This window comes from Lissotriton helveticus, chromosome 1_1, assembly GCF_964261635.1.
Source record: "Lissotriton helveticus chromosome 1_1, aLisHel1.1, whole genome shotgun sequence".
In the NCBI taxonomy this organism is placed as follows: Eukaryota; Metazoa; Chordata; class Amphibia; order Caudata; family Salamandridae; genus Lissotriton; species Lissotriton helveticus.
Window position 1 is genome coordinate 128,551,591 of NC_136057.1, and position 25,976 is coordinate 128,577,566.

Below are 25,976 nucleotides of genomic sequence, written 5' to 3' on the forward strand. Positions count from 1 at the left end.
GGAGAGTCCCCAGGAAGATGGCTGACTCTCCCCGCCTTCAGCTGGGGGGGACGCATGTTGGACAGGCCGCATGGTCGGGCTGCCCCCTCCCCGCAATGGGACCTGGACCCTGGCTCCCCCTGCATCCCCCAGCCAGAGTCCCCGACGACCACCCGAAGTACACTGCAATTCCTCACCCACAAGACACCAGCTCCGAACCCAGCTGGCCCGGGTCACCATCCACACCACGGCCTCGGCCCAGCCGCCATCTTGGACCACTACAGCACGAGGCCGCGTGGCCTCAACTCGACCCTCACCCCGGGCCCGGCCGGGCCCGACATCGAGGCACCAACCTCCCCCCGGGAGGCAGAGTGACCACTTGGCGAGTCAATGGGAGAAAGGAATCGTCAACGGCTCTCCTCCGCCAGGTGTCGATCACCCCCGGCCGCCTGGGCGCTGGCTCCACCCCCATGCTGGGTGTCTGGACTCCCTCATCCCGGACCTCCCGGCCCCCCAGGCGCGAGGGTCCGGACATCAAAGGGGACCAGACCTATAACTGGGGCAGGACCAGACCAGGAAGGCAGTTGTATCCTGGAGTCGAGAGACCCGAGAAGAACTCATCCGTCTTGGCCTGCTGGCGCTGCCGCGGCCCTCTGCCTCGTGAAACCATCGTCTTGGCCTGCTGGCGCTGCCGCGGCCCTCTGCCTCGTGAAACCATCGTCTTGGCCTGCTGGCGCTGCCGCGGCCTCTGCCTCGTGAAACCATCGTCTTGGCCTGCTGGCGCTGCCGCGGCCCCTGCCTCGTGAAACCATCGTCTTGGCCTGCTGGCGCTGCCGCGGCCCTCTGCCTCGTGAAACCATCGTCTTGGCCTGCTGGCGCTGCCGCGGCCCGCTGCTTTAAGAGACTATCCCCTTGGCCTGCTGGCGCTGCCGCGGCCCGATCCCCAGACACTCCAGCTCGAGGATTGTGAGCTCGCCTGTTACCACTACCTGTACCGATCCGGTACCAAGACTGTCCCGCTACCCCCTTTCCCTACAGAGACTAGAAGTGAGAGGACCCCCGGGTCCAAGATCTCCTGTATCGCTGATATCCTTGCCTTAAGAACCCTATATAAAGCCTTGAACTCGACTTGGTGTGGTGCCTGTTTGTGGGGAGGGAGGTAACTTGTCTGTACGATCGCCGGAGACGGTCCCCCTCGGGGATCTCTCCCTCGGTATCCGGCCGACCCTCAGGGTCCCCGTCTAACATGCCTTTAAATGGATCGCCTCCTACCACCCTGGAAACTCAGAAAATCAGACTTCCGCCTAACTCCTCAGCCGAAGGGCGTAATCTGCGATAACCCACAAGGATCCTCCATCAGCCCACACTCTTTAACACTTACATGATCCCCCCGCCAACATAGTCAGTTCACAGGGACTGAAGGTCATCTCCTACACCGACAACACCCACTTCACCTCCAGTGGCAAATTACACAGGTGCATGACCAACGTCACTGGCTGGATGTAGCACAACTGCCTCAAACTGAAGACGGAAGTCCTCATCTTCAGTAACCATGCATCTCCTTGGAGCGACGCATGGTGGTCAATAAAACCTGTCTTCTCCCCCTTCTCCTACCGACCACGCCTGTTATCTTAGCTTCATCCTGGACAACAAGCTCTCCATGAAAAAGCAAATCAACATGATCTCCACCATCTGCTTCCTGACAGTGCGCATGTGCCACAAGATCTTCAGCTGGCTTCCTGCCAGCACTAGACAAATGATCACCCAAGCCATCGTGACCAGATGGCTTGACTACCTGGACACACTGTATGAAGAAATCAATGCTAACCTCCAGAGATGACTGCAGACAATACAGAACTCAGCAGCAAGGCTAATCCTCAACCTCCCACAGCAGACCCACATCACGCCCTACCTCAGGAAACTCCACTGGCTCCAAGTCCAGAAAAGATGCATGTTCAAGGTACTCACCCACGCTTATAAGGCACTCCACAAGGAAGGCTCTGCCGACATCAGCCAATGCTTATTCTTTCCCCAGCCCTCCAGACACCTGTATTTCGCCTCCCTCTTTCTCGCTCACACTCCCAGAGTCTGGTTCACCAGACACGGAGGCTGCTCTTTCTCCCACATGGAGGCAAAGACCTGGAATGAACTTCCCCTGCATCCAAGATCTGCCTCATCACTGAATCTGTTCAGGAAAGGACTCAAGCCTTAGCTGTTCAACTGATCGGCCCCTCCAGACACCAACTCCTCCCCCAGCACCTTGAGACCCTCATGGGTGATGCAGCGCTTAATAAATACCCACTGATCGAGTCAGTACATTCATATAGATTTATCCCAATGGGGACTTTCTGATGTTGTTTTAACTCTCCGTTGCTAATGAATGCCTTGCTACATTCAGTGCAGTGTTCAGGGTGGACTTTTGATGTTGCTTTAGCCCTCCATTTCTTATGAATGATTGTCACATTCAATACAATTATTTAGTTTCTCTCCTGTGTGAACATTCAGATATATTACATTTTGTTTTGTAATCAACAATCTGTTCATTAATAGGGTTCCTCACTAGTGTGTATTTGCTGATGCTGCATTAGCTTATTCTTCCTGTTGAAGACTTTATTACACTCTGTACATACATAGGATTTCTTGCCATGTAGATTTTTCTGAGGTCGCTTCAGTTTTCTATTTATTATGAATGCTTTGTGGTATTCAATACATAGATATGTTTTCTCTTCTGTGTGAACTTCCTGATCTTGTATTAAATGTTGCTTTGTAATGAATCCCATGTCATATTCTGTAAATTCATGTGGTGTCTCCTCAGTGTGGACGCTGATATTGTTTTAATTCTCACTTTATAATAAATACCTTGTCACATGCAGTGCAGTTGAATGGTCTCTCTCCATTTGGTATACATGCTTTGTCACATTTTGCACACTGATATGGTTTCTCTAATGTGTAAACTGTCTGATGTATTTTTGCAATACATATGGTCTTTCCCCAGTTTGGACATTCTGATGTATTTTTAAACTTTGCTTTGTATTAACTGCTTAGTCACATTCAGTACAGCCATATCGTTTCTCACCAGTGTGGAATTTCTGATGTAGTATTAATCTTTGCCTAGCAATAAATGTCTTGTCACATTCAGTACATTTATGTGGTTTCTCCCCAGTGTGGATTTTCTGATGTTGCTTTAGTTCTCCATGTGCTATACATGCTTTCTCACATTCTGTACATTTATATGGTTTCTCTCCAGTGTGGACTTTCTGATGTTACAGAAGATGTGATTTTTCTAATAAATGCCTTCTCACCTTTAGTGGCAGATGAATTGTCTCTCTCCGTTGTGGATTTTCTAATGTGGCTTCAGCTCTCCATTTGTTATAAATGCTTTGTCAAATTGAGTGTATTCATACGGTTTCCCCACCCAGTGTGGACATTCTGATGTTGCTTTAGCTCTCCATTTGTTATAAATGATTTGTCACACTCTGTACATTGATATGGTTTTTCCCCAGTGTGGATTTTCTGATGTCGTGTTAGCGCTCTATTTGTTATAAATGCTTTGTCACATTCTGTACATTTATATGGTTTCTCCCCAGTGTGGATTTTCTGATGTTGTTTTAGTGCTCCATTTGTTATAAATGCTTTGTCACATTCTGTACATTGATATGGTTTTAACCCGGTGTGGATTTTCTGATGTTGCTTTAGCTCTCCATTTGTTATAAATGCTTTCTCACATTCTGTACATTTATATGCTTTCTCCCCAGTGTGGATTTTCTGATGTTGCCTTAGCTCTCCATTTGTTATAAATGCTTTTTCACATTCTGTACATTGATATGGTCTCTCTTCAGTGTGGACTTTTTGATGCCGCTTCAGCCCTCCAATTGATATAAATGCTTTGTCACATTCTGTACATTGATATGGTCTCTCTCCAGTGTGAATATTTTGATGTTGCTTCAGCCCTCCATTTGTTATAAATGCCTTGTCACACTCTGTACATTGATATGGTTTCTCCCCAGTGTGAACTTTATGATGTTTCATTAGATGTGAGTTTGTAGTAAATGCCTTGTCACACTCTGTACATTGATGTGGTTTCTCCCCTGTGTGGATTTTCTGATGCTGTTTTAGCTTTCCATTTGTTATAAATGCTTTGTCACATTCAGTGCATTCATACGGTTTCTCCCCAGTGTGAACTTTCTGATGTTGTGTTAATTGTCCAATTGTCATAAATGCCTTGTCACACTCTGTACATTGATGTGGTTTCTCCCCTGTGTGGATTTTCTGATGCTGTTTTAGCTTTCCATTTGTTAAAAATGCTTTGTCACATTCAGTGCATTCATATGGTTTCTCCCCAATGTGAACTTTCTGATGTTGTGTTAACTGTCCAATTGTCATAAATGCCTTGTCACACTCTGCACATTTATACAGTTTCTCCCCAGTATGGATCTTTTGATGCAGCTTTAGAGTCTTCTTCCAATGGAACACTTTATTACATTCAGTACATTCATGTGGTTTCTCCACAGTGTGGATTTTCTTATGTTGCTTTAGCTCTCCATTTGTTATCAATGCTTTTTCACATTCAGTACATTGATATGGTCTCTCTCTAGTGTGAATATTTTGATGTTGCTTCAGCCCTTCATTTGTTATAAATGCCTTGTCACAATCTGTACATTGATATAGTTTCTCCCCAGTGTGAACTTTCTGATGTCTCATTAGATTTGAGTTTATAGTAAATGCCTTGTCACATTCTGTACATTGATGTGGTTTCTCCCCGGTGTGGATTTTCTGATGCTGTTTTAGCTTTCCATTTGTAATAAATGCTTTGTCACATTCAGTGCATTCATACGGTTTCTCCCCAGTGTGAACTTTCTGATGTTGTGTTAATTGTCCAATTGTCATAAATGCCTTGTCACACTCTGTACATTGATGTGGTTTCTCCCCGGTGTGGATTTTCTGATGCTGTTTTAGCTTTCCATTTGTAATAAATGCTTTGTCACATTCAGTGCATTCATACGGTCTCTCCCCAGTGTGAACTTTCTGATGTTGTGTTAATTGTCCAATTGCCATAAATGCTTTGTCACATTCTGTACATTGATATGGTTTCACCCCAGTGTGGATCTTTTGATGTCGCTTCAGATCACCATTTGTTATAAATGCTTTGTCACATTCAGTGCATTCATACGGTTTCTCCCCAGTGTGAACTTTCTGATGTTGTGTTAACTGTCCAATTGTCATAAATGCTTTGTCACAGTCTGTACATTTATATGGTTTCTCCTCCACGTGGACACTTTGATGCCGCATTAGGTCTTTCATTGCATGGAAAACTTCTCCACAGTCAGCTAATCAATATGGTTTCTCTCCAGTATGAAGTTTCTGATGTCGCACTTGCTTTTTCTCCCCCTAATAAATGTTGTGCCACATTCTAGTTAGTGATATGGTTTCTCTCCTGTGTGTCATTCCGGTACCAGGTTAGCTCTTCCTTCATAATGAGCACCTCATCAGACTTGCTCCTTTAGTATGTCAGAGTGTTATGTCTTCTATGTATATCAGCTGATCCCTAAGGGACAAGTACAGGCCTCATTGGGCCGTTTGAGTTTTCTGCTGTAGAAAAATACTTTAGCGAGGCATTAGCCTTCAAGGGAAGAGTTTTTGAGGCATACTGGTTTTACATCACTGCCCACACCAGTGATGTTTAATGGCTTTACCTTTTTCGTTTATTACTGCATTTATTTCACCTGTTAGATTAAGAAAAAAAACACTGGATAAGCTTAAATGCACAGTCTATCACAAAAATCTATTGGCATTTAATGATACATTTAATTCTCCATATACACAAGTGAGCTGAAAAATTTCTAGATTGCACTTTCAATGTAAAGATGCAGTAGGCAGAGTAAAGGCATACAATCCTTCTTTGATGTATCAAGTAATATGGACTCAAGGAGTAATCAAGACACCAGAGAAGGTTTCTTCTTCAGTGAGTGAGACCCTCTTCCCATGACACACTACCATGCTAAATTCATTGCAACAAGATGCCTCCTTTCTTATCCAGTAAATGATTCTTATTATCACAAGACCTAACAAATAATACAATATGAAGCCTGTTAAATACCTGGTCTCTAGTTGGCAGAGGTAAGCACCCTGTCCAAGTAGGGCCCACAACCCTAGTCAGGGCAAGTCACAACACAATCCTAAATTATCCTGTGTTCAACCCCTGTTAGCTTGGCACAGAGCAGCCAGGCTTAGCTTAGAAGATAATGTATAAAGTGTTTGTGCAATAACTCATACAGCACAGTAAATACCCCCCAAAAATACTAGGGGTGGGCGTCAAATTCCGTTCCGCTCGCGAAATTTGCAATATTTTGACATTTTCGTAATCGCGGAGCGCGCAGAATTCCAAAATTTCCACGATTCGCAACGTAGCAGAATTTTTTTTTCATGTTCGCGTTTTGAAAATGCGTTCTCGTGCATGAGATCGCCTTACCGGTATCCCTGCATTCGCTGACGAGTTTTCTGATCCGTTCGCGTGCTCCACGAGATGTTGGTAGCCGGTGGCGCTATCCCGAGACAGTTCGCGATCGGGATCGCATTATTCGCCTCACCATCAGACACCGCGAGAGTCTGAGATCGCGAACACGTCATTCGCCACCGCGAGAGAGGGCGTGCAGTCGCGAACAGGTCAATCTCCACCGCGACAGAGAGCATGAGATCGCGAATACGTCATTTTGTACGCGCGATCGACATCCGGCGGAAGTGTGGAGAAGCTTGCGATCACGAACACGTGAATTTTTCAGTCTGGAGAAGCATATTATCTTTAGCAGCATAAAATCTTCTGTAAATGATGATTTGGATAAAAAAAATCCTCAGATTGACATTTGGCTGTCCTTTTTTGTGCAAGGAGTCCTGTTTTTTAAAAATAAATTTTGATGGGAGAGGGAGGAAGTGCCACAGAGTCTGCAGCTTCCTGTTCCTGTCCAGCAGGCTCCTCCCAGTGCTTTGCCCATCTCCGATTCATTCTGCCTTTAGATTTTGAGCTGGAAGTATCACTCTGTGTGTCTGTTGCACCATTCATTGTCATTGGATTTGAGGACTTTTGAATTTGATATTTTACAAGTAAGTTGGTGTTGTGTCTGTTTGATTGGGGGCATTGTAGTTGCTGCACCTACACTTTTTGTACTAATCATTCTAGTTTGTTTTAATTGTTGTGGGTAGCCAGTAGGCCCAGAGCTAGTCATGGGTGGGTGCATGATGAAGCAACTGTTCCTTTGGTGTCTGTTGAATGTATTTCAAACATCATTTAGGGCATGGATGGCATTGGATTGAGTTGCAAAATGTGTTTTGGGGGGGTATTTCTGTTTTTGGGTGTGTGTTAAAGAAATGCCTTTGTTGTGTGTGTCTGGTATGTTGGTGTGCACCCTGAAGACCTTGTTTTGCCCTGTGGATTTTCTTTTTTTGCATTTTATTGCATTAAAAAGGCAAAGCAGTGTGGTTTAGCATGCATCCTTTGCCTGACTTTTATAGGCCTTTTGTCCGTTCATTGTTTCCCAGGCCTCCTGCATGTTGCTTGGGATTTGTAATGCTCCATGTGACTGGTGGCCTTTTCTGGTGGGAGTTATTAGTGTGCTGCTTTTGACATATAGGCCTGCATGGTATTCTTTTGTGGTCTAGGCTTCTTGTTGTGGGGCTGGCCATGAGGCTGGTGGCCATTTTAAAGGCAGGCAGTGTGCTTTTTGCAATAGGCCTGCATTCATTGTCTGTCTTCTGTTTCTTGTAGTTGTGTGGGCCTGGGGCCATGTGGCTGGTGACCATTTTGAAGCCCAGTACTGTGCTTTTGCTACATAGGCCTGCAAGCTTGTGTGGCCTTGTCTGCCAACAGGCCTGCTTTCATCCAGTAGGCTCAGCCTCAGAGCAGGTAGCCGCAGGTGCATTAAACAAGTGTTTCTGTGTGTTCTGTTTAATTTAAACATCATTTAGGGCGTGGATGGCATTGGATTGAGCTGCATAATGTGTCTTTTGGGGGGATTTCTGTTTTTGGGTGTGCTTGTTGCTTGTGATTTGTGAGTGTCCATGTGGCTGGTGGCTTTTCTGGTGGGAGTTATTAGTGTGCCTCTTTTGCCATATAGGCCTGCATGGTTTTCCAATTGGCTTACTGCTTCCATCCATCCCCTTTGCCAGCAGCAGCTCCCTGATTGCTGTGATGGTCAAATAATTTTATGCCAAACAGGGTTCACTTCCATTACATTTGTATTTTGGTTGTTGTTCTTATTCTTTCCTATCCTTCCTGAGAGTGTAGTGACTGTGTACACAGTAGTATACCCTAGCCCTTGTTGACAAATTCTCACAAATGGCTACATTATATCTTTTATTTGTTTGTTTGTACTAGTAGTAATTGAACTACAACAACAAATGCAACATTTGACTGATGTTCTTCTCCTGGCTTATTTACCTTTAGGTGCACAAAAAGACAGAGGAGGATGTATCATCATCACCTGTTGTTCTGCCAGACAGAAGTCCTGCTGCACACCACATCACGTCCACGTGTGACCAGACATCTCTGCAACTTGTGCACCTGCGTCCTGCCTGACATTTGAAGAAGATGGCCCAAAAGAAAGGTACCAGGTCCTCCAGTACCAAGAAAGTTGCCGGTGAGAAGAAGGAGGAACAGAAAAAGGAAGTGGCACTAACCACGACTGGTGTGCCGCCCCATGTGTATTTTGGGACCAAACAAATTACGCCTGCAGCAGCGTTGTCTAGGGACCAAGCTGGGAGAGCACCTCCGCACCAGTGGGCCAACCCCACCAACCTAGGCCCAAGCTCATAAGTGTCGCAGAGGTAGCCAGTCTACTAACAAGCAGCGATGTTGAAATGTCATTATCGCAAAGTAGTACACAATCAATGCAGGCGGAAACTCAGCAGATAAGTGTGCAGCAGCAGGCGCAGCCGCAAGAACAGCAGCAGCCGCAAGAATAGCAGCAGCCACAACAACAGCCCACAATAGCAGTTGTTCCTCATGAAGTAGGGGCATTTCAGGAAGTCGAGCTTCCTGCAGATAAAGTGGAGCAAGCCACTGTTTCAGAAGATCCATTGTCTTCCATACCCCCAGCAAGGACAAGGAGGGTTAGTCCATCACCTTCTTCTTCAAGCCCTGCTTCTGATGATCGAGATGCCTCTTGGAAGCCACCAGCTCAGCTTAAAAAGTGATGCATGCCACAAGACAAGGCTACTGAAAAGGAAGGGTCCAGAAAGCCTTAGAGTTATGGAGGTAGATGTACAAGAGGGGGATGATGGTGATGATGACGAGCCAGTCATCATGAACATCACTCCTGGCGCAAAGGAGATGCCCAACATTATTACTCAAAATGGCTGCGAGGGATGTTGCACGGATACCACCAACATAGGTTACACCACCACGACTTCCAGCTTCCATATTTTCATGTGCAAAGGCCCAGCAAGGACCTACATCCAGCTCAACCACCACCTCAGTAGGTAGTGGTAGAAGTCACAGTGTAGCTGCACAGAGTCACATTCAAAGCACACACTCCAGTTCATCTGTTATTGAAAATGGAACATCCAGCAGCTCCAGAAAGTTTTCCTCCCCAGTTTGGGACCTCTCTCTTTTCGGTTAGCAGTAAGGAGGAGAACATTGCTATATGCTTAATTTGTCGACATGCTGTTAGGCGGGGTAAGCTTGGTACAAACTATGGTACCGGAGGCCAAACAAGTCATCTCAAAATACACCACACTATCGTGTGGGAGGCTCACCTACTTCGCTTAGAACAAAGTATGACTCAACCCATTGTTATTGGGCATGAAGAATCAGGGGACGATATCGCGGTGGAAGGTGAACAAGAGGGAGACATTTCTAGCCCTGTCCCCAGTAGTGTAGTTGTACCGCCACATCCTCATTTTCATTTGTGGAAGGGGTGGGTTTCCTTGAATTCGTGTCAGCCACCTGTCCTAAATGGAAGGTTCCCAGCCGGTCTTATTTCGCCGGAGTTGCTTTTCCAGCACCACATCATGATGTGCTGTAAGTGGTTGGACAAGCTTTGCAGCAGAGTGACAACAGACATGTGGACCAGTTGCTAAGCCACTGATTACATGTGCATCACTGCACACTGGGTCTCTTTTGTGGGGGTTAGAGATAAGCTATCTGAAGTAGGTGCTGTTGACACAGCTGAGATTTTTAAAGCTACTCGGAAACATGCAACTGTAGACATGTTCGCCATGGAGAAATCTCATTCTGCTGTAAAAATATTAGAAGAGTTTCACAGCAAGGTTTTTGAATGGCTTCACCGAAGAGGGCTTAAGATTGGTTTTGTTTCCACAGATAATGGCAGTAATGTACTTAAGGCCATGGAGCTTGGTTCCTATTTCAGGGTTCCGTGTTTGGCGCACTGCATTAACATAATAGTTCAAGACTGTCTGAAAAAAGAAGCCATAGTCAGCAACTTACTGACCACCTGCCGAAGAATATGCACTCATTTTAGCCATTCTTTTAAAGCCCGGAAGCAGCTGAGGATCATTCAACGTGACTAGGGGTGGGCGGAATTAGCGAAATTGAAATTGAAATTATCGCAAAATTGCTCAAAATCTCTGTGAGCATGCAAAACTTTCGCAAAGATGCGGAGAATGCTTTTCCCGCCCGTTCGCATGTGTTTTTACGTGCTCGCAGGGAAATATATCTCCAACTTGGCCATGCGGTCACTAATCCACTAATGGGCACGGCCATCTTGCTCGCGATGGCTAATTCCTGCGGGTCGAATGACGTGTTCGCTATCGCAAACTCTCACGGGAGAGCGCGACTGCTACCAACAATGCAACAACTCGTGCCGCATGCGAATGGTTAGGAAAAATTGTCGGTGAACGTATGGACCCGGTAAGTCGCATTCTCATGCACGCGGTCGCATATTTAAAGTGCAAACAAGGAAAATACTTCAGTTTTGCGGCAGATTGCGAAAGTTTTGAAATTTGTGCGCTCTCTGTGGAACGTGAAAATGTCAAAATATCGCAAATTCCGTGAGCAGCACTAAATTCACGCCAAGGCCTACTATAGAATGCCAGTCAAAGCACTCATCCAGGAGGTGGCAACACGTTGGAACTTAACTTATTACATGCTTGTCCGTCTGTTTGAGCAGTACAGGCCAATCAATGAATATGTCAAGCGAAGAGGGGATGCTACTGTGAAAGGCATGACCCTTCAGATGGATCAATGGTGCCTAGTTAAATGCCTGACTGAGACGCTTCTTCCTTTTGAGGTCTTCTCACGTGAAGTCAGCAAGGAGGTCTGTCTAACCTCAATTGGGCATTACATAACATGCAAGCCTTGCGTTTACGCTCAAGAGGTGTAAACCTGACCTTGGTTAACTGGTACAATGCGGTAGGAGCAACTAAGAAGGGGAACATAACAAAAGAATTGGACTCGCGCCTAAATGCCCAGTTGTGGGACGCGAAGCAGACAGGAGTCCCAGCAGTAGTTCTGTTAGGCGATTTCAACTGTCACCTGTGTGCGAACCTGAGCCCATTCAACAGGGACTGGTCGCGGTGCACAGTGGAGAAAGGGCCACATTTCCTGAACTCCCCAGAAGGGATTGATCTAGATAAGGTGCTGAAAAGCTACAATCTAGTCCACCCCATGGATCTGATAGGAATGGGTGGTGGCGGGGAGCTGAATCCCACGTTTAAGGGCAGAGGTGGTTGATCTTACATCGATTATATTATGGTATCAGCCTTACTTAAAGTCTGGGTCATTAGGGCCGACATAGAATGGAGTATATTCAGCGACCATAGTCCCCTGGTGTTAGAATTAAAAGGACCGGCTATAAAAAAGGCACTAAGTGGGGTAGGTTGTGTGGAGAACATATCAGACCAAGGGAGAAGACTCAGATGGGCCAAAGTAGATGGGGATAGATTTTATAAAACCCTATTAACCTCAGGGGCAGATGTGTTTAACACATGCCTCGATACCAACTTTGAGGGGGCTGCAGTAGTAACAGCTTTTGAAGAGATGGCGCACCTCATTGAAGGCTTGTTAAAAACCACCAAGAATAGGATATCAACTAACACACCCAGATGGTTTGACAAAGAATGCTCAAAAGCACAGAAAGAGCTTAAATCTAGCCTAAAAATGCTTCCCACGGATAACATGCATATAGCCCAATGCAGGTCATCATCCAAGAAGGCTTTAAAAACCCATAAAGCGAGCCTCCAATCTCAAGCCTGGGAGGACCCAAGGGAGGCGGCAGACAAAAGAGACCTGGCCGAGTTCTGGAAAATCATAAATAAACCATGTTTCCAGGACTCAAATGACCCACAGATCTCAAACACTATCCTGCCAGAGCAGTGGCATGCCCACTTTAAAAATTTGTATAATCACACGGGCGAAATTGACCTTGACGATGGTGGGAGGTTAAAATTGACCGCAAGGCCAGAAATCACCCTGGCAGAAGTGAAAGGGGCCATCCTGGGATTAACCAAAAACAAGGTGCCTGGTCCGGATGGTATACCTCCTGACCTTTACCGTAGCAATGTGGAGTTGTGGGCCCCCATCCTCACGAGAGTCCTGAACGCGGCAGCAGAGGCGGGTCTGCCGCGCTCCTGGACCACGGCAACTATAGTACCAATATTTAAAAAGGGAAATCGGGACGACCCCCAATGCTATCGCCCAATATCCCGGATTGATGTCACGGCGAAGGTGTTGGGTCGTGTTGTTCTAAACCGTCTGACTGAATGGGCAGACAGCCACCAGCTAATAACTGATATACAATATGGGTTCAGAGAGGGAAGATCAACCACCGACCAATGCCTGAACCTCTACTTGATGGTCGCCAAGTACTGGAACACCACTGCGACGGTACGTTTTAACCAAGAGGGAAGTAGAACGTCATCATTCTCATGTACCAGTGGCGTGAGGCAGGGCTGTATCTTAGCTCGCTTTTTGTTTTCACTATATATTAATAACTTAGATAGTGAACTACGTAAATTGTGAGTTGATTCCCCCCAAATAGGAACTCGCCCAGTCCCCGTTCTGCTTTACGCAGATGATGCGGTGCTCCTAGCACGCACTCCACGGGGCCTGCAGAGGCTGATAGATGGATTCGTAAACTTCAAGGCCACACTTAATCTATCAGCCAACCTGGATAAATCGTATGTCATGCTGGCGGGAGCCAGACCAGATAAGAAATGTACCTATAGGATAGGAAGTTATAAATTTGGCCTGATTCAATCCTTCTCCTATCTAGGGGTATTATTTGATGGACTTTTGAAGTTTAGACTCCTGGTGGATAAACATTCTGCAAAACTGGTGGCCTCAACTGGGGCTATAATGGGTTAAGGGAGAAGGTTGGGAAGATGGTCCCCTGAACAAGTGCTGAACCTGTATAGAGCAATATGCTGCTCAAAAATAGCTTTTGGAGCTGAAGTTTGGGGTTTCGGGAACACACAGCAGGTCCAGGCAGAAGAAAACAAATTCTTCAGAAGAATACTGAAAGTGCCACACAGTACATCTGCCTACATTATACATGAGAACCCTACATTGAAGATCAAATCAAGGTCAGGCCGCTTTTGGCCTGGGTAAAGATCTGGCCAAGTGAACAAGTATCGCTTTGTTCGCCCTAAGTGTGGCAGGGTATGCTCAGACGTGAGTCCCTTGCTCACTTGGCCACTGGATTCAAGATAGCCTGGCTGATGAGGATTATGAATCCGAAACCGGTCCCAGGATGCTATTTTCCGGTCCATGGAAGACATGGCTTGGCAGTTCGGGCTGGACTGTTCCCATGAGGCACAGGGTCAGACTGATTTGCATATAGCCATGTCTGAAATGGGGTGGCTGAATGGGCTAAAGAATGGTGAAGGATTAAACCCAGATCAGTTGACTGGGGGTGAGTGTTTGATTTGCTCAAACTCTCCGACCATCATCCCCTTTTGTATCGCTTTGTTCGCCCTAAGTGTGGCAGGGTATGCTCAGACGTGAGTCCCTTGCTCACTTGGCCACTGGATTCAAGATAGCCTGGCTGATGAGGATTATGAATCCGAAACCGGTCCCAGGATGCTTGTTTCCGGTCCATGGAAGACATGGCTTGGCAGTTCGGGCTGGACTGTTCCCAGGAGGCACAGGGTCAGACTGATTTGCATATAGCCATGTCTGAAATGGGGTGGCTGAGTGGGCTAAAGAATGGTGATGGATTAAACCCAGATCAGTTGACTGGGGGTGAGTGTTTGATTTGCTCAAACTCTCCGTCCATCATCCCCTTTTGTATAGAAATAAATGCATGGTCTGTAGTTATTTAATAAAAAGAATGGACGAAGTTAGAGAGGATGGGTTGTCTCGAATACTCTAGTTTAAGATGCCGTGTCAGATGAAATCTTTGATTGAAATAGATGCATGGTCTGTGGTTATTTTGTTAAGACAAACACAAGAGGATAGGGTCATTTGAGAAGTCAAATATGTGTTTGTCAATAACTTTACAGTGAATTGTCTTCGAACACTGTTATTATTATTATTTTTTATTTTCACAAAGGATCGAGTTATTCGGTAATTGTCAAGTCAAGTCAAGTCAAATTATCTTTATTCGACTTAATTAAAAGTCATACAAAGAGATTAAAAACATTTCATGCAGGGAATTGTGGAACATTTCATACACATTAAAATATAACCATACCATCAGTTGCATTAATACATTAATACAAATCTAGGCCTACAAGGGTTAAAAAAGGGGTGACAATGGGACTAGTGAGTGTGCTTTTTTTATCCTAGCCGCAGCAACCAAAAAGTTCGCCATACAAAAGGTAATGCGTGGGTTAATCAATGATTGCAAATAGAGCAGGGCCGGTCTCACTTGTGTGAAACCTGCCTCCTTCATGACTGGTACCAGATATTTTTTCCTCGGCTCTAAATAAAACCCACAGAACATAACAAAATGCATGGGGGCAGATTTATGAAGGCCTTGCGCCGCCGGTGCGTCACTTTTTCCCATTTTAAAAGTGGCGCATCGGCAGCGCAAGGCCTTCATAAATAAGGCCCATAGTGTCTTGAAATGAAAAATGGTCACAGCTGCAGGGTGGAGTTAGTTCCGGTTTTTCCCATGTTTTAAAAGAGCCTAAATAAAAATGTAGCAAGTTAAATCTAAACTTAGTTAAAAGAAACCTGTGGAATGGGATTGTAACAAAACCAAGGTACGGGGCTAAGGAGAAGGAATTAACAAGTAAATAATGACCCCGTACTGAAGGTTTCACAAGCTCCCTTTCCTTGCGTGATGCTCTCGCCCTCTCCATAAAGTAGTTTTTAACAAGATCAATATCTCGTGCTTTGATATCTTGGGGGGCAGTGAAAAGCTCAGGTATCCCCAGGTCTGAGAATGCCTCAGACCTGGGGAAAGGTCTGAGGTCTGAAAAGGAGAAAGAAAAAGAAAACAAAAAGAAAGGATTGAGGAGTCAAGGGAAACTCTCATAATCAATATCTCCGAATACAATCTGACACCGTTCAAAGAAAAATTGTTGAATAAAGGAACTACGTTCGTGAGTACCTCTCACACCACGGAACTAAAAACTGAAATATCCCTATTCAAATTCATGAGAATTCTTCGACTCAAATACTTTTTTTCAACAATGAATCCTACTGAACCTCAAGATGACTTCACAACCAAATTCAAACCTGTTAGACCTGTCTGGCTTTTTGCGTAGTTCCTCCAATTTATTATTTATTTTGTCCCCTTTTTGCCCCTCATACCCTTGTTAATTTTTGTCCACTAACTTTTTATAGGTGTTGGTCAAGGGGATAGGTGTTCTTTTTCCCCCTCATAGTTTTTCACCTCAGGCCCAGAGGCCTGTTCTGACAGGAAAAGTTGGAACCACACAAAATGGTGGCTACCAACTGCCTTAACTGCCAAACCCAGAACTTGCCCATAGACCAGTATAGGGCGTTCCAGAACCTTCTGGTCCATTCTGGACCACTGAGGGTCAGCCTATATAAGGCGGAATGCGGGGCAGCCATTTTGTCTACCTGAGAGAGTCAGCTGGAGGACAGGCTGTAGCTAAGGGTGGGAAGAGGCTAGACATAGGGTTGACCTCCTGGACTGGGAAGCTGCCTTACTGATTTGCCACACTGCCCCCCTTTGGGTTACTTGTCCTGGCCCCGTTGTTGAGGGTTACTGGAGACCCTGGGCGCCTAGCTTGCCCCTTGTCTAAATTACACAGGGGGAGTCTACAGGAGAAGGAGACTGCAGCGCTGCGGGGTGCAGTCCTCTGCCCAGTAAACAGACTTCTGCTGTGATTCCTTTAAGCGGAGGAGGGCTAAACCTGGTGCCCCCCCCTTGCCCAGTTCGTTAATGGGGTGTTGACTGCCTGCTGGGAACCCCCCCCTTTTGCGCTATATCCCCACCGTGCCTTCTTCCTACCTGTTGCAGTGGAGGTAGTGGGTCGAGGAGCCGCTCTGCTCTGGAGCTAGCGTGTGCGTGCTGAGGGAGCGGAGGTGGCGAGTTGTCAGGCCGTTCTGCCCCATTACCGGCGCGAGGTGAGCGGCGCCGTGGCGGAGCAGAGGCTGAAAATCCTGAGGTGAGGAGCGGATCTGTGGAAACCCCGGTCTGTTTCCGGGTGGGCGGAGACGAGGAGAGGTGTCTCCTAAGGAGCGCGGTCTCCGGCGGGGAGACACTCGCTCTCCGCGCATGCCTAGTGGAGCCGCCGGGCTTTGTGAGGAGGAGCCGGCAGAGGAGGCGTGAGAGGAACCAGCGATTGCCTGCGCAGCTCAGCCTCGGCTGAATTAACCACGAGGGTGTGTACGGGGGCTAGACGCCAGCCGCGGAGACGTCCTTAGACCGGGGGAAATTGGGAATTAACGTTTTCCCCACGCCAGCGCCGAGTAAGCAGCTTGCTGGGCGTGGAGTCGTGAACTTGGCAATTTGAGCTATTGAGGAACCCCAGAGCAGCAGCGACGCGTGGAGACTGGGAAAGCATAGTCTCCACGCTACAGTAAGGAGAACGTGGGGGTAGCTTTAACTCTGGTCATTACCCTCAGCTGTGTAGAAGAGGTGGGGCCTGCTGAGTAAATAAAGATAACAGTTCCTCTTAGAGACTGCTAAAGCCCATGTGAAATTCTTGTGGATCTGAACCCTCACAGTGACTGCTTAGTTGTTAGGAGGGTGAGAGGAATTGTGGGAGGAAGATTAAGGGCACCTTATGGAAGCTAAAGTTAATTAATGCTGGAGTCCAATTACACATTCCAGGAGTATTTACAGATTGAATGTAAAATATTAATGTTGGTGTCTGATTCAATGTGTTATTGATAATAATTATTGAAACAGGTTAACCTCTCTGGAAGTGGAACTACTGATTTGAAGACATCTAAATGTAATGTACTGAAGAAGCTAATTGATAATTTGCTTAGCAGTTTAAAAGGTGTAATTGCTATTTCTAAGATAAACTGAAATGTCCTAAGCTGTATATTTGGAAACCGAAGAACAGAGTATATTATTTTTATAAACCAGTACATATTTTCCTAACAAATTGGTGTAGCGTCCTTTTTAAGTGTTATTACGTGGATTTACTGCTGGGTGGTCTGCAACCTTCACACTTGTGCCTCTAGAATTGCTTGTCTTACCCCTAGGCCAGGCTACCCTAGGTGACCTGACATCCCGGGTTCTAACATTTGGTGCCTAGCGGTGGGATTCTGACTTGGTTGCAGCTACTCATTAGTAATTCAACGCAATACATTGACCTACACTAGGAGTTTTCTCCTTGCGGCCCTCCTAATTTGAATTTTGTTTTTTCCAAATTTATTTCTGGTGGGGGGTGGAGGTTAACCTCAGGTCACACTTCTTGGTTCTCTCCTGAGTGTTTATTTTATTCCATAATAAAGATGGAATTGAATTTTAAAGAGCTAGAATCCTATACTGTGACCCAACTCAAAGAATGGTGTCAGCAACAAGGGGTATTCTTTAACAAAGGTGCCAGGAAAGGCGAGTTGCTGACAAGCATAAGGGCATGGGTGGAAGCTCATTTAGTGGAAGAACCAGATACCGAAGAGAGTGACGGGGACACTGTCCTTGAGATTGCAATGTTGAACCAAGCTGGAAGGGGGAATCTGATGACAGGTCCCAGGACACCTTCGAGGGCGGGCAGCAGCGTCTCAGAGAGGGGTTTAACTGAAGCCGAGCTGGAAGATAGGAGGGAGGAGAGGAGAATGAAGTTGGAATTAGCTAGGATGGATATGGAAAGGGAGGACAGGAGGTTAGCCCATGAACGAACCATAAAGGAGCTAGACCTACAAGCCTTAATACGAAGGTCTCCTAATCCAGATAATGGTGGCAGCGAAAATAAGATGAATACCAGGGAACCCAGACCCTATCTACCCAAGGATGTCATTGCCAGTTACACCACAGGCGATGACATTGCCAAATGGTTAGCCGCATACGAGGTTTCTTTAAGGGCTCACGGGATCTTAGAAACTCACTGGGGGGGTGGGCTGTATAAATACATGCCACCTGCTGGCAGAGACACCTTGTTGGCTCTGGAGCAGGATGAGCAAACCCACTACCCCACAATGAAGGTGGCACTGGTGAAGAAGTTTGGACTTACCCCTGAAAGGTACAGACAGAAATTCAGGGGAAGTCACAAACTGAGTACCCAGAATTGGGTAGACTTCTTAGACTACGCCAAGAAAGCTTTGGAGGGTTGAGTCAAGGGCAGCGAGGTGAAGGATTATGAGGGGCTGTACAATCTATTTTTGAAAGAACACCTCCTCGAGAAATGTTTTCCCGAGTTGCGCCAACACCTGGTGGACAGCAAGCTGACCAATCCCCGGAAGCTTGCAGAGGAGGCGGACACTTGGGCGAGTACCCGGGTGTCCTCAAAGGGGACTGGAGGGGATTCTCAAAAAGCCGGACAGGGCGCCCCCCAGAAGAAGGAGGGGGGAGATAAAAAGAAGGAGTTCTCCAAAGGTCCCCAAAATAATTTCCAAGGAAAGGGAGCAGGTTTCACCCCTAAGGCAAACCCGCCCAGAAACCCTAATCCTGGCCAAAGCCAGCAGCCAAGGGTTCTCCACTGTTTTGAGTGTGGTGGTGTTGGACATTATAAGGGAGATGTCAGATGCCCAAAGAGACCACCCCCTCCCACCGGAGGAAAGTCACCGGGAGTAGCTAGTGTAGCGCTCGGGGAGGAGTTGCCCTTAGATAAGGGGGGTGAGTGGGCGGGTGTCACCTTAGTGTCCCTGGGAGAGCGGGAGATGGTTCCAAAGATCCAGGTGCCCCCAAATACTACAAAGTATGGGCAATGGGTCACCATCAATGGCCAGAGAGGGGAGGCTCTGAGAGATACAGGAGCCAGTATGACTATGGTGAGGAGTCAACTGGTGTCTCCAGAGCAGGTGGTTCCCAATGTACTCCACCCCGCCGCGATGGCTGACGGCAGAATGGGCTACTATCCAGTGGCTGAGGTTCCCTTTGAGTGGGAGGGGGTTGCAGGTTCACTTCGAGTTGCCGTAAGCCCTGCCGTGCCAGTCGATTGTCTGTTAGGGAATGACATGGAGCACAACACTTGGAGAGAGGTGGAATACCGGACGCATTCTGCGATGCTGGGTACACCTGACTGGGCCTGTGCAAGCACATGGTCTGCGACTGCCCGGAGAGGGAGTTCGCCTGGGTTGGAGCCTAGAACAATGGCCCAACCCGCTGCCAAAAAGGGACAGACCCGGAGACAGGAAGAGCCTGCTTCGGTTTCCACGCCCCATGTGACAGATCGGCCACCTGCGGTGGTGGGCCAGGAGTCCATGGAGGGGGAAGTAGACTCTCTGGAGGATTTACCCATCCCTGCTGAGTGGCATGTGGAGGGAGGACCTACCAGAGAGGAATTCTGTAAGGGGCAGAGGGAGTGCCCTACCCTTGAGGGACTGAGGCGTCAGGCTGAAGCCCAGGCAGCAGGTGATGCTACGGGACACCACCATATTTACTGGGAGGATGGACTCCTCTACAGTGAACCCAAGGTACCCCTACCTGGCTCATCAAGGGCCTTGGTGGTTCCGCAGCAATACCGAGCCTTTCTGCTGGAATTGGCTCATGCAATACCCTTGGCAGGACACTTAGGCCAGGACAAGACCTTTGCTCGGCTTGTCCTCCACTTTTACTGGCCTCAAATGAAAGTGGCGTCCAACACTTACTGTCGGACGTGTGTATCCTGCCAGGCCAGTGGGAAAACAGGGGTGAAGCTGAAGGCTCCCCTGGAACCACTTCCAGTCGTTAGCACCCCCTTTGAAAGGGTGGGCATCGACATTGTAGGGCCTTTAGATCCACCAACAACAGCTGGTCACAGGTTTATCCTGGTTCTGGTGGATCATGCCACACGTTATCCAGAGGCCATTCCTCTGAGGACTGTTACTGCACCTGTGGTGGCTAGGGCCCTGATGGGAATCTTTACCCGAGTAGGATTCCCCAAGGAAGTTGTGTCTGACAGGGGGACCAACTTTCTGTCAGCTTACATGCGGGCGATGTGGAAGGAGTGTGGAGTGACTTACCGGTTCACCACTCCTTATCACCCCCAGTCAAATGGATTGGTCGAGAGGTTCAATAAGACCCTGAAGGGCATGATAAGAAGTCTGCCTGAGAGCCTACGGAGGAAATGAGACGTCCTCCTGCCTTGCTTGCTGTTCTCCTACCGAGAGGTGCCGCAGAAGGGAGTGGGCTTCAGCCCTTTTGAACTGTTGTACGGGCACCCTGTGCGTTGACCTCTCAGCCTGGTGAAGGATGGATGGGAAAAGTCTCCCAGGAAGCCTCCTCAGGATGTGGTGAGCTACATGCTGGCCTTTAGGAGCCAGATGGCAAAGTTGTGGAAGCAGGCTTCTGATAACTTGGAGGCCAGCCAGGCAGTAATGAAGGAATGGTACGACCAAAATGCTCACCCGGTGGAGTTGGAGCCTGGCCAAAAAGTGTGGGTGATGGAACCTGGAGAGCTAAGTGCCCTTCAAGATCGTTGGACAGGCCCATTTGAGGTGTTGGAAAAGAAGGGTAAGGCCACTTACTTGGTGGATCTCAAGACCCCGCGCCAGCCCCTACGGGTGCTGCATGCCAATCGCCTCAAACCCCACCATGAGAGGCCAGAGGTCATCCTGATGATGGTGACGGATGGTGCCGAGGAAGCAGAAAGCGAGCCTCTCCCTGATCTCTTTTCATCCCAAGAGAAGGATGGGTCGGTGGAGGGAGTGATTCTCTCCCCATCCCTAACTCCTGAGCAACGAGAGGATTGCCGCCAGGTATTGGAGCAGTACTCTTCGTTGTTCTCCCTTGTCCCGGGAAGAACCCACCTGTGTACCCATGATGTGGACAAAGGAGACAGCCCCCCAGTGAAGTCAAAAACCTACAGGCTGTCAGACAAGGTGAAGGCTAGCATCCATGGAGAGGTTGCCAAGATGCTAGAGCTAGGAGTGATAGAACCTTCCAACAGCCCTTGGTCCAGTCCGGTGGTGCTAGTACCAAAAGCCGCCCCACCAGGCACCACACCAGAACTGAGGTTCTGTGTGGATTACCGAGGACTGAACTCAGTTACAAAGACGGATGCTCATCCGATCCCGAGGGCGGATGAGTTAATTGACCGGCTAGGAGCTGCCCAGTACCTAAGTACCTTTGACCTCACTTCAGGGTATTGGCAGATCTCCTGGACAGATGGAGCAAAGGAAAGGTCAGCCTTCTCCACGCCTGAGGGACACTTCCAATTCTGTGTGATGCCCTTTGGGCTCAAAAATGCCCCTGCCACATTTCAGCGGCTGGTGAACCAGGTCCTCTCTGGAATGGAGAGTTTCTCTGCTGCTTACTTGGATGACATTGCTGTCTTCAGTAGCAGTTGGGAGGACCATTTGCAACATTTGCAAGCAGTTCTCCAGGCCCTGAAACAAGCTGGATTGACCATCAAAGCCAGTAAATGCCAGATTGGGCAAGGGTCGGTTGTGTACCTTGGACACTTGGTGGGTAGGGGGTCAGTGCAGCCCCTGCAGGCAAAGATTGAGGCAATCATGGCCTGGGAACCCCCCAAGACACAGACTGAGGTCCGAGCTTTCCTGGGCCTCACAGGCTACTACCGTCGCTTTGTGAAGGGGTATGGCACTATAGTAGCGCCCCTCACGGAGCTCACCTCCAAGAAACAACCTCGACGGGTAGTTTGGACGAAGGCTTGTCAGCAAGCCTTTGAAAAGTTGAAGCAGGCAATGTGTGTAGCACCGGTCCTGAGGGCCCCAGACTTCTCCAAGGAGTTCATTGTCCAAACGGATGCATCAGAACATGGCATTGGGGCAGTGTTATCACAACTAAATGAAGAGGGCCTGGATCAGCCTGTAGTCTTCTTATCCAGGAGACTGCTTCCCCGGGAACAGAAGTGGAGTGCAATTGAGAGGTAAGCTTTTGCGGTGGTGTGGGCTCTGAAGAAGCTGCGGCCATACCTCTTTGGCTCGCACTTCCTGGTTCAGACTGACCACCGACCCCTTCGTTGGCTGATGCAAATGAAGGGGGAAAATCCCAAGCTGTTGAGGTGGTCCATCTCCCTACAGGGAATGGACTTCCGGGTGGAACATCGGCCTGGAGTGGACCACGCCAATGCAGACGGTCTCTCCAGGTATTTCCGCCTTAGTGATGAGGACTCCCAAGGGGTTGGGTAGTTCTCCCCACTTTCAGCTGGGGGTACGCGTGTTAGACCTGTCTGGCTTTTTGCGTAGTTCTTCCAATTTATTATTTATTTTGTCCCCTTTTTGCCCCTCATACCCTTGTTAATTTTTGTCCACTAACTTTTTATAGGTGTTGGTCAAGGGGATAGGTGTTCTTTTTCCCCCTCATAGTGTTTCACCTCAGGCCCAGAGGCCTGTTCTGACAGGAAAAGTTGGAACCACACAAAATGGTGGCTACCAACTGCCTTAACTGCCAAACCCAGAACTTGCCCATAGACCAGTATAGGGCGTTCCAGAACCTTCTGGTCCATTCTGGACCACTGAGGGTCAGCCTATATAAGGCGGAATGCGGGGCAGCCATTTTGTCTACCTGAGAGAGTCAGCTGGAGGACAGGCTGTAGCTAAGGGTGGGAAGAGGCTAGACATAGGGTTGACCTCCTGGACTGGGAAGCTGCCTTACTGATTTGCCACACTGCCCCCCTTTGGGTTACTTGTCCTGGCCCCGTTGTTGAGGGTTACTGGAGACCCTGGGCGCCTAGCTTGCCCCTTGTCTAAATTACACATGGGGAGTCTACAGGAGAAGGAGACTGCAGCGCTGCGGGGTGCAGTCCTCTGCCCAGTAAACAGACTTCTGCTGTGATTCCTTCAAGCGGAGGAGGGCTAAACCTGGTGCCCCCCCCTTGCCCAGTTCGTTAATGGGGTGTTGACTGCCTGCTGGGAACCCCCCCCTTATGCGCTATATCCCCACCGTGCCTTCTTCCTACCTGTTGCAGTGGAGGTAGTGGGTCGAGGAGCCGCTCTGCTCTGGAGCCGGCGTGTGCGTGCTGAGGGAGCGGAGGTGGCGAGTTGTCAGGCCGTTCTGCCCCATTACCGGCGCGAGGTGAGCGGCGCCGTGGCGGAGCAGAGGCTGAAAATCCTGAGGTGAGGAGCGGATCTGTGGAAACCCCGGTCTGTTTCCGGGTGGGCGGAGACGAGGAGAGGTGTCTCCTAAGGAGCGCGGTCTCCGGCGGGGAGACACTCGCTCTCCGCGCATGCCTAGTGGAGCCGCCGGGCTTTGTGAGGAGGAGCCGGCAGAGGAGGCGTGAGCGGAACCAGCGCTTGCCTGCGCAGCTCAGCCTCGGCTGAATTAACCACGAGGGTGTGTACGGGGGCTAGGCGCCAGCCGCGGAGACGTCCTTAGACCGGGGGAAATTGGGAATTAACGTTTTCCCCACGCCAGCGCCGAGTAAGCAGCTTGCTGGGCGTGGAGTCGTGAACTTGCCAATTTGAGCTATTGAGGAACCCCAGAGCAGCAGCGACGCGTGGAGACTGGGAAAGCATCGTCTCCACGCTACAGTAAGGAGAATGTGGGGGTAGCTTTAACTCTGGTCATTACCCTCAGCTGTGTAGAAGAGGTGGGGCCTGCTGAGTAAATAAAGATAACAGTTCCTCCTAGAGACTGCTAAAGCCCATGTGAAATTCTTGTGGATCTGAACCCTCACAGTGACTGCTTAGTTGTTAGGAGGGTGAGATGAATTGTGGGAGGAAGATTAAGGGCACCTTATGGAAGCTAAAGTTAATTAATGCTGGAGTCCAATTACACATTCCAGGAGTATTTACAGATTGAATGTAAAATATTAATGTTGGTGTCTGATTCAATGTGTTATTGATAATAATTATTGAAACAGGTTAACCTCTCTGGAAGTGGAACTACTGATTTGAAGACATCTAAATGTAATGTACTGAAGAAGCTAATTGATAATTTGCTTAGCAGTTTAAAAGGTGTAATTGCTATTTCTAAGATAAACTGAAATGTCCTAAGCTGTATATTTGGAAACCGAAGAACAGAGTATATTATTTTTATAAACCAGTACATATTTTCCTAACAAATTGGTGTAGCGTCCTTTTTAAGTGTTATTGCGTGGATTTACTGCTGGGTGGTCTGCAACCTTCACACTTGTGCCTCTAGAATTGCTTGTCTTACCCCTAGGCCAGGCTACCCTAGGTGACCTGACATCCCGGGTTCTAACAAAACCTAAAAGCAATTTTATGGCCCCTACTTCACATAAAAGTCTGGATACCTTTGAAGCTCTAATTAAAGCGGACCTGAGTAAAATTAAATACAAAAGATCACTAAAAAATCTGACTAGAGCTGAATACAGTGCCCTACAAGCTATGGCTAACAATAAAGCTATTACCATCCAAAAGGCAGATAAAGGAGGAGGAATGGTAATAATGGACACTACTTTCTACTTGGCTAAAGGCAATGAACATGTGATGGAACAAAGCATATACGCTCAGCTTGACAAGGACCCAACAACAGATATAGCTAGAATATTGAGTACAATTTTAGACCAGGCGGAGAAGCTCAATTGGATTGACCTAAACACCAAACGTTACCTGTGGCAGCAATTCCCAAGAAGACCTAGAATGTATTTTCTACCTAAAATACACAAAGACCTCAACAATCCTCCTTTCAGACCAATAGTCTCTGGCTGCGAGTCGATTTTTGAAAACCCAGGAAGATTCATAGATAACCACCTTCAATCGTTTGTACAAAACTGGCCTAGTTATCTTGTAGACACATCAGATTTTTTGAGGAACTTAACGACACTCAGCCCTGAGTCCACTAAAGATTGGATCCTATTTTCTATTGATGTTGTAGCATTATAGTACAAGAAAAAAGAGGGAGATCCCCTATATGCCAATATGGGACGGGGTCGGATAATGTTAAAACACAAGAAAGTCCCTAGTTGTCAGGGGATACCCTCTGTCACGGCCCCTTGTTCCCAAAAGACCTAGCGTGGCTTCAACACTATTGTTGTGTCACACCTGGTCCTGTCATTCGACCTGGACCCCAATGACAATGTGAGAAACAGTCTTAACTACTCGAGGTCAACTAAACATCCTAAACTAAAACAAAACAGATATAGTTCCTGTGGCATTCAAAAAAGGGGATCTAACTGTATTTGGGTATATTAAAAACAATACTTTATTAAAATTTTCATCACTTTACAGTACATCACAGATTGCATCATTATACAAAAACATTACAGTAAAAACCAAAGAGTCGACGCAGCGTTTCGGTGTCTTGACCAGTGTGTCACACCTTCTTCAGGACGGGTTTTTTTTAAAATCACTTGGAAATCAAGTGAGACAGGTTGTAATATAATCTCTGGGTTTACCCTCTATTTCTCAATCCCATAGGGGTATGTTTTCCGTTTTATAAAAGAGTTTGTCACCTTAATCCAGAAATACGTATGTTGGATAGGTTTGCTGCACCAGGGATGACCACCGTTCTGATAGGTTCTATACACTTCTACTTTCGTTATGAAGTTTAAGGTCACCTCATGGGGTCTAGAAGGGTTTTGATCACTTCCTCCTATTTCCGATTTTGATA

General features: G+C 47.6%; 1 protein-coding gene across 1 annotated transcript in view; it reads right to left on the minus strand.

Annotated features, from left to right (window-relative positions):
* Nucleotides 1-3,181: 3,181 nt before the first annotated feature.
* The window catches only part of LOC144768527 (uncharacterized), a 279,835-nt gene continuing 257,040 nt past the window's right edge, over nt 3,182-25,976 (minus strand). The window contains exon 2 of the mRNA XM_078652316.1: nt 3,182-5,702. Within this exon, the coding sequence (XP_078508442.1) occupies nt 3,349-5,280 (1,932 nt within the window). The 5' untranslated portion in view covers nt 5,281-5,702 and the 3' untranslated portion in view covers nt 3,182-3,348. The remainder of the gene's footprint in view (nt 5,703-25,976) is intronic.